General features: G+C 37.9%; 1 protein-coding gene across 1 annotated transcript; it reads right to left on the bottom strand.

Annotated features, from left to right (window-relative positions):
• Positions 1-4331: 4331 nt before the first annotated feature.
• six6a (SIX homeobox 6a) lies at positions 4332-9463 on the bottom strand. Its single transcript, XM_088354820.1, has 2 exons — positions 8479-9463; positions 4332-5994 (listed from the first exon to the last, which is right to left on the bottom strand). The coding sequence occupies exons 1-2, from the start codon at positions 9048-9050 to the stop codon at positions 5829-5831; spliced, it is 738 nt and encodes a 245-aa protein (XP_088210946.1). The 5' UTR covers positions 9051-9463; the 3' UTR covers positions 4332-5828.
• Positions 9464-9711: the final 248 nt, after the last annotated feature.

The raw sequence follows: 9711 nt of genomic DNA, 5'->3' as shown, positions 1-9711 counted from the left end.
ATTGGGACCTAGTATCCCTACACAGTTTAATTAACTTGTGTTGATTTTACAGTGTGTAGATATGGACCTCATGTCCACAGTAGTAGTGTTAAAAGTTCACACTTTAAGTGTTGATTTAACACTGGCTATTTAAGTGTACTCAGTTTTAATTTAACTCTTCAAGATTATTTTTTAAAGACCACGGGTGAATATATGGTCCTCGTCTATGAATGTTAAATTAAAGGAGCTGTATGCAATTTTGAACTGTGTTACTCTCTGCTGCCATCTCTTGACAGGTGTCATTATTGCAGCCTCAGCCAGCTCATTCATGATGTGCGTGAGCGTATGTGCATTTCTTGGACGTGCTTGAACAAAGTTTTTTTTTCATCTTTCTTAGGGTTTGGTTTGACGTTTGGACTCTACTAGAAGGCGACCGACCTTTTCTTACTTTTACCATTTTTATGCTCCACTGACAAACATTTTTTTTTCAAATGTGCAGGGAAGAGCTGACGTCACTCTCCCCGACCCTCCATTCCTTACACCTAATGTGTTCCGCCCCGAACAGCTCTGCTAAAAGTAAAAGATGGGAGGATTGGAAATAAATCAAAAGGGCTTATTGAACTCAGTTGAGCATTCTTAACACATACTTTTAATGGAAAGAAATATTGAATTTTCAAATTATTAACGACGCCTCAAACAAAGCACCCCACCTTTAATATGTACTCATCCATATAACTTTTTTAAATGAAACATATTTACTTTAATGTCATGTATCTTTTTCTTTCTGCTGTCTTTTTTCATTTCCTGCAAAAGGTCAACATCTAGCACGTTGGTAATTTTACGATAAATATGCAAAATACTGTAAGCAGCGTTTGACATCATGAACGTCAATACTTCAGTCGATAGACGCATAAGCCGCAGTCTGACCACCAATGCAGAAAAAAAAGCAGGCACGATTTATCATACAACTATACAATAACTATTAAATAACCTGTGACTCGGGTCGGTGACCCACCGCTATAAAAGGAAGAATTATGATTGTGAAAAAGGGTCAGAGAAAAATATACTTAAATGGTAATTAAAACCTTTTTAACGGACTACACGACGCACACATGAACACACTTACACACTAGGAGTCTTTTCATTGGATTGGGGGCCGACACAAAAAAGCGGCAGGGGCCCCTTTGTCCAAGTAGGGGGGACCCCCAGAAACCATCATTAGCACTGATTACCGCTGACCAGTTTGACAACCTTATTGACCGAGAAAAACACCCCGATCCACCTCCTCCCCCACTTCTTCTTACTTTCAATAGAATCGGAAATATTCAGACATTCTGTCCCAAAGAGAACCCGAGTAAAGAGAAAAAGAGTGAAAAGCCTTCGACCCCCCTTTTCTTGTGGGCTCACCCCGTTTCCTCCCTCTCTCTTAACACGCATTTGCCTTGTGGCGGGGTTCCTTTTGTGAGATGCGCAAGTTACAAGCTGGAGGCAAACAGGTGTCGGTCCCTTAAGCCTTGGAAAAAATAAAAATACTCAACTTGAACTCGTGCACAACACGGGGAGAAGGTGCGCATGTGTTTCCCTTTTCTTTGCGGGAGGGTGACATTCTTCAAACCAAGGGCGTAGGTTTGATCTTGGCATTAATGGGGCCTAGTGTATTTTTAAGATTGGTGAGGTCATGGGGACCAAATAATTATCGATATTAGTGAAGGCACATAGAATGTTTTTAGAGTGATCACATAATATTAGTGGGGACAAATAAATCCCACGCCTACGCCCTTGCTTCAAACATTGGCAATATGAACTTGAACTCGGGTGCCCTTTCAAGGCTTTTTTTGCTGAAAGAAAACAAAATAGAGTCGTTTGGTATGATTAACCTATCTAGGTATTTAAAACTTTAACTTCATCTGGACGTTTGGAGGAGGATCTAGCGCTCTTACAAAGTCAAATAAAACATTAGCACAAAATTGGTTGATAAAACAACACAAGGGAGTTTATTCATTAAATATCTGCAGCCCTTATCTCCAGTAGGTTCGGGGGGCTGTAGCCCATCCCAGCTATCTTCGGGCAGAGGGCGGGGTACACCCTGAACTGGTTGCCAGCCAGTCGCAGGGCAGGAGTTTATTTCAATTGGTATTATTTTAGCTCTGTGTGCATTTAAAAAAAAAAACAATCAAATTTAACTTCGAGTTAAGCCTGGACCCCTACTTGACTAATAATAGCCAACCTCATCGATTGTGATTAAAAAAAGAAAGAAAGAAAAAAAGTTGGTTCATTTTTTTGAAATAATTCCATCACAATGAATTAGTAATTTCATGTGAAAAGATGACCCAAAAATGAGTGTTGTGTTAAAACAAATACATTAAAATTGTGTTCGTATTGTATAGAAACGACCCAAACAAATGTATCACAGATAAGTTGTCCCAAATTCAAACCCCACCCTCAAAATAGTATTTTCCTACAAAGGATCGGAGCAAAAAAATTGATTTTTTTTCCTCTTTAAATTGACACACAAATTACACCAAATCCCTCTCATTTCCTTTAAAAATAAGGTGTGTTTTGGACAAAACAACCCAGAAAGTTTGATTAAAGGGAAGGAGCGGTCCATTTTAAACGTGGTCTGGGATAGTTTTGAGTTTCAGAGCTTTTAAAATGATTACATTTGGGCTTTTACCAAAACAAGAAAATTGAAGATGTTGTAGATCTTACAAAGGCAACCTTTTAAAACCATGGATAGACAATATATAGTGCAATAGAAAAATACGACACAAAAAACATTGACTACTTAAATATATGCTGCAAAAATCTTGGAGAAAATGAGACACCTTCCATGTATTTTTTTAGAAACTCCACCCTGTTTTCTGGATTAATATATAATATATTCGTAAAATAAGAAATACTGTCAACCGATGGTAGATAATTTTGTTGTTTCTAAAAATTACTTTTCATTAAAATTAGAAAAAGCAATACTTCAAATGACCAAAACAATCTAACACGTTCTATATATAGCACAATATATGAGCATTTTTTCCCATTTAATTAAAAAAACAACAACGAATATATCAAAGTAATTGAAAATACATTTTTTTAAAAAAGGATTTTCTCCAGTGTATATTGTGCAGGACACTGTTTTTTGTCAGACATGTTTTTTTTTACAACAAATGCAAATAAAATATTCCTAAATTATGAAAATTGTCATATCAGTCTTATTTTGCTGGTTTTAAGAAGTAATTTCTAGCACTATTCGAAATAATACTTCAAACGACAAAACAATATACTTACTTCTAAACCAATCATTTTTGAGTATTTTCTTAATATTCGATTTCACGAACAAGTTCAAATATCTAAGAATAAGAAAGAAAAATTATACACATGAAATACTTGAAATTTCTGCCGATGGGATGAGAATGTTTTTTTCCAGTGCAGGTCAGTCTTTGTTTAGTTTTTGATTAGTGTAACAAAAGTATCCTGAAATTTGAAACAAAAACAAAAAACGCTCAACAGACTAATAGTGCCTAATTGTTTTATTTTAAGAAAATGTTTTCATTAAGATTAGGAAAAAAAATCTAAAAAATAGCAATCGATCCATACGACTTTGTAGATAACACGTTTATTAATTTTCAAATTTTATAAAAAAAAACGACAATCAAATATCTTAAAACAAGAAACATTATTGATAAAATTGGAAAAATCTTCTGCCGATGGAGTAAAAAAAAGAAGCTTTTTGCCGGGTAGCGTTGTATTTGTCGCAAACATGTAACGATTTTCTTATACAAATTGAGAACGTGTTTTATATTTAAGGAAAAAAACGCTTAATATATTAATACTTGCCAAACTTGAATAGCAAAGTTTACAATAATTATTTGTGAATAGTGTTACTAATAAAAAAAATGTCAGTAAAGGCGTATACGTTTTTAAAGGATACAATTCAAAACAGGAGGAGTACTTTGTAAATATTTCAAACATCATTTTCATTGTATTCACGTTTCAAATGGATAAAGCGCATTATTTCCCAATATAAAAACCACATTTGTGGCTATTTCCCGAGCCTGTTCATTTAATTTTGCTCACCATATTTTCTCGTATTTCCACGTGCAAAAAAAAAACAACTGCGCTCGTGCACGTGACAATCTACCGCGCTTTGCCAAATACATGCGCGCGCGTCGCCCCCTCCCAGAATCCCCCGCGCATCATCCGGGTTAGTGAGCCGGCCTCTCGCTGACCTCTCGCTGTCACCCTGCATTACACCACGCGCAGTATGTTGCTCAATTAGTGCGCTGAACAAAAAAAAACACATGGATTTTCCTTATCTCCGTTTACACCAATCATTCCATAAATAACCACAATAAAAATAATCTCCATCCACAATTGTTTTATTAAGTTACTGTTTTTTTCCCTTTGACTCGAAACACAATGTCACTAAAGCGCGCATGCTCAACAGGTTAAAAAAAAACATACCCAGCGAATGAAGATGACAAAAAGACAGAGCGGATGATTTTAAATAAGCAAATTAACATTATTTATAAAACCTTTGAAAGAAACGTAAAAATAGCACAGTTCTTTTTTATTTCAACACGGATAAACAGTAGAGCAGCGGTCGGCAACCTTTTCTCCAGGGAACAGTTAATTGTCTGACTATATTTTAGCAATAATAATAATAATAATAATAAAGTAACCCGTGCAATCACTATACCACTAACTGTCTATTCTAGATGACATAGGAAAAAGCATTCTCATCCTCACACATTTTTACTCACGGTACCAAAGGATCTGATTCATCATAGAGTGACCAGTGAACCGTGAATCTGAGGGGGGGTCGGGGAAGTATGATCTAGCGTCAGTGTTTTTAGACAAACGCCACTGCCCAGCGTTGCTGACGTTTGGGTCATCTCTGAACAGTAGAATGACGCTGTATGCCGAAAAACAATGGCGACCGGAGGATGAAGGTGCTTTATCTGAGTCAGATCAGAAGGCTTCTCCCACTGGTTGCCACGGAAACCATTATTGTCTCAGGTGGAGGAGCAAACTTCTACCCAAGAAAAAAACTGCCTGGAGAGGGATGGACGCCACCAGGCTGTACTTGCCCAAGACACACCAAAGGAAGTGGTGCACCCAGGGACTTGGTGTTTGAGGGATCTGTAAGCCATGAGCCGGGACCACGCTGTACAATGTTGTTTAGGTTGAACTCTTTCCCATAATTCTCTGTTATAACGTACAATGTGGAACCGTAAAAATTCTTTGAAAATAGAATGCCTTTTCCTTTGTAATCTACAATCCTAGCCTGGTGTATAGGATTCGGTTCTCCTACTACCGCTACCCGGGTTCGATTCCAGTGGATCTAATGATGTCTGTGATATTTGTCGACTTAAAAGTCATTGCTCTATCACGGTGATATACTACCATAAAACCTCGTTATAAAGCACACCCAAACTTTGAGTTTTGGGGTGCATTCACGAATAAATACAATACAAGCAGAATATAAGGCAGTTTTTTTTTCTTCCAGTGGGGACCGGGATACCAAACGACCCATGACCCAGTTCCGGTCCGCTGCCTGGTGGTTGCCGACCACTGCAGTAAAGGCTCGCTATGTTTTTTCACAGTGAGGGGGGGGGACATTTATGAGTCTTTTTGTGTGTTAGGATCGTTTTAAATGCAAATAAAAGTAGAGGCCTCACAGATCCTTGCATGTTTTTGGCAGGATATTATCCGAGTGTGTACACGTGTGTATAACTCAACGCAGGCACTATGAGTTGTTGTATTCGATTGTCTTTCACTTGGCTACACCCCCCCTCCCCCTTTCTTATTCTTCTTTTGCTTCCATTCATCGAGAGTTGAGCCAGAAAAAGCGCTCAGATGTCACATTCGCTGTCGCTGGAGGTGATGGAGATGGCCGAAGCGGCCGCTTTACTGGAAAGGCTCGCCTCCGGACTGGATGCGTTTCCCAGGCGGTCGACGGTACCGTCTTCGTCGGCCAGGGATCGAACCGAGCCCCCGGACAGGACCTGCTGCTGGAGCCTGCACAGGAAGACAGGGGACGGTGTCAAGAAATATAGAATGGCTAGTTTGGAGCATGTAAATAGAAAAAATATTAAGAATAATAAATTTTAAAAATCCATGGTTAGACACTTTACCCCCATTTTTTCGGGGTTGCTCTTGCAAGGAAATACACAAAAGTACACGCTCACTTTAACATCATGGTATTACACAAAAAAACGCTACTTTGTAGAATGTATAATATTATAGCCAGGAACAACAAATGTTTCTAATTACGGCTAACTTAGAGCGTGGAAAAAAAAGGAACAACAAAGTGCAAAAATGTTGTCCTTCTAATGACACTTTTTCCAATTTTTTGGGGTTGCTCTTGCAGGGAAATACACAAAAAAAAACTATATCTTTCTTATCATGTTATTACACAAAGAAACGCTACCTTGCAGAATGAAAAATATAATAGCAAGGAACAATAAATTGCAAAAATGTTGCCTTTTTAAATACACTTTTTTTGGGTTGTCCTTGCAGGAAAGCACTTTAATATCATGTTGTTGCACAAAGAAATGCTAACCTTTACAATGTTATAGACAGCATCAACCAATTGCAAACATGTTCCCCTTCTAAAAAACCCTTCCCCTCATTTTTTCCTGTGTTGTCCTTGCAGGAAATGCACGAAAGCACTTTAATGTCAGACTCACCTTTATGTCATGTTATTGCACATATACATGCTAGCTTATAGCATTAAAATATTATAGCAAGGAACAACAAATTGCAAAAATGTTGCCCTACCTAAATACAGTTATTTGATTGTATTTTTTCGGATTGTCCTTGCAGAAATCACTTTGATATATGTTGTTACACAAACAAACACTAATTTATCGCAATATTATGGCAAAAAACAACAAATTTTTGCTCTTTCTCCCTTTTGTGTGTGTTGTCCTTGCAGGACAATGCACGAAAGCATTTTAATATCACATCCACTTTTATGTCATGTTATTACACAAAGAAATGCTAGCTTGTAGCATTGAAATTATTATGACAAGGAACACCAAATTGTCATCGTTTCAATTTAATATGACATTTGTTTTTAAGGGGTTGTATTCCCAAGATAATATATGCAAGTACAAACTCTCTTTTACTAACAAATTTATGATTATTACACAAGGAAACACTAGCTTATGGCAGGGAAAATATCAAGGAATAATAAAATGTCATATTTTCCACTCATTGGAGACATTTGTCGTTAAAGGGATGGGTTTTAGGACGAAAATATACAAATACAAATTCACTTTCATACGTGTAATAACATGATTATCACAGAAGAAAACGCTATTTTAAATAACGAACTATATTTAAGTGAACAAAACATTGTAAAACATATCCACTCATTCAAGATATTTGTTTTTTTTTCAAGGGGTTGTCTTTTCAGGAACATATATACATGTACAAATCCCTTTTGATTTCATACTTGTAACGACATGATCATTACAAAAATATAAGCTACTTTGTAGCATGGCAAATAATGTAGCAAGGAACAACCATAAACCATATTCTCTACTTCTTAAATCCACTTGTCTATTTTCAAGTAAAACAAAAGTAGATTTTTTTAATGTAGAAAATGTCACAGGACAATCAGAAACCTCAAATTTACTTGTCCTAAATAAAAATCACATTATTTCCTCTTTACATAAACGTCTTTTTTCGTGGAAAAGAATGTTTTTAAAGAATAGAAAATATGTATATTAATACAGGAATTATTACAGTATATCCAGAAACATCCAGTATAACTGTCTTAAATGATAAAAATAATTATTTTGAATGAATTAGTAAAATAATATGGAACAGGTAAAAAAGATTATAAATGGTTTTGTAATTAAATATATTCGATTATTAATAATAGTTAAATTGGAGTAAAATCAAACGGAACAGACAATGACAATATCATTAATACTACTACTAATGATAATGATACGAATAATACTGTTGATGTAGAAATTAATCTCAAAATATATTATTATTATTGTTACCACTATTATTATTACTGTTATTACATTGATGTAACTACTATTATGTATATGATATTGTTATGAATATTATTATCAGGAAACATGCTACACTAAAATAAAATGGAATGGACGAATGATAATTTTTAAAAACACCAATTAAAAATCGAAAATTTTCTTCAGAGTAAATTAAATTTGTCGTGTTGCTCCGTTAAACAATATTTTAGGTGAATATCTCTAAAATTGCTCCATTTCACACACTATTTTGAGCGAAAAAAAATAAAAACAAAGTAAAACAAAATAAAGTAAACAAATACAATAAAATAAAAATTAATAAACCTATTAAAATACAAAATTATATTCTGTTTACGCTGAAAATCGTTGAGTTGAACTATTTACAGAAATTTGAAGTGGATAACTCAAGGTTTGCTCCATCTCACTCGCCATTTTTTCTATGTAAAACGCAATCAACCTACATTTTAGATGAATTATTTTTGCATAAACTCACCTGTTTTTGGCAGCTGCGGCTCTGTCTCTTTGTCTTCGGTTTTTAAACCAGTTCCCCACTTGCGTGGGCGTAAGTCCCGTAGCCTGCGCGAGCTCGCGTTTTTTGCTGGGATTCGGATAGGGATCCTGCAAGTACCATTCTCGTAACAAATGCCTGGTCCTCTCCTTGAAGCAATGCGTTTTTTGCTCCCCGTCCCAAATGGTTCTGGGCAACGGGAACTTCTTGCGCACCCGGTATTTGTCCACCGGCCCCAGCGGGCGTCCACGGAGCTTCTCGGCCTCCTGGTAGTGCGCCTCCAGCCACAACGCCTGCAGTTTCCCGTGCGATTCCTTGGTGAACTTATTGTTCTCCAAAATGTGGTAGAGTTCTCGAAAATTACCCGTGTGGAAGGCGACCACGGCGCGGGCTCGGAGAACCGATTCGTTTTTGTTGAGGACCTCGCAGGCTGCCGGGGCGACCGGCAGGGACCACAAAAAGCGGCCCAGTCGGCCCACATCTCCGCTTTCCTCCAGAGTCTCGCACACCCCGGCGACTTGCTGGGGGCTGAAATTCAAAATAGGCAGCTGAAACATGGGGGCTGCTGCCAGTGCCGGTGCCGGTGTCGGCTCTCCCCCTCCGTGTGGGTTTCGGCTCTCCCCCTCCGTGATACTCTCTCTCCTCCACGTCGTCTATACGCGGGCTTCTTCTTTACGCGCGCCAAGGCGATCCAAAAAGCGCGTGCGCACGCACACACCCGAACAAGAACCGAATCCCCAGTTAAACCTAGGAAGACGATGAGGGATGATGTGGCAAGGGAGGTTTGGGGAAAGCGAACTACAGCATCTTTGCGAGCAAAACGGAGCGTAAGACTGCGATGGATTGATCAAGGTGGGCTTGGATTCAAAGTATAGGAGAACGTTCGAGCCCGAGTAGAGGTGTATTCTTTTTTTCCGAGGGGGGAGAAAAAAAAGACAGTCGAGCCCCTGTGATGATTTCCTATTGGACTTGGCAGATTGGCTGCACGGTTGCTATGGTTGCACGTCAATCACTGTCAGGGCGGCCCAATCGGGCGCAAAGCGTGCGTCTCGCGCCTCCCTTCTCGCATACGTACAATGAAAACATTTTTGACCTTTGTGTTGGGTGTCCTTAGACATTCAATCGTGTGCTTTCTAAACACACTACGACTGCAAATTAAAACATCATGATTTGGTTCGTTGACATCAGGGTTTGGCAACCAAAATGTTAAAAGAGCCA

Source organism: Urocampus carinirostris, chromosome 15 (assembly GCF_059441175.1).
Source record: "Urocampus carinirostris isolate Australia breed hairy pipefish chromosome 15, RoL_Ucar_1.0, whole genome shotgun sequence".
In the NCBI taxonomy this organism is placed as follows: domain Eukaryota; kingdom Metazoa; phylum Chordata; class Actinopteri; order Syngnathiformes; family Syngnathidae; genus Urocampus; species Urocampus carinirostris.
The sequence above is the reverse complement of the archived record's forward strand: the minus strand, read 5'-3'. Positions and strand labels throughout refer to the sequence as shown.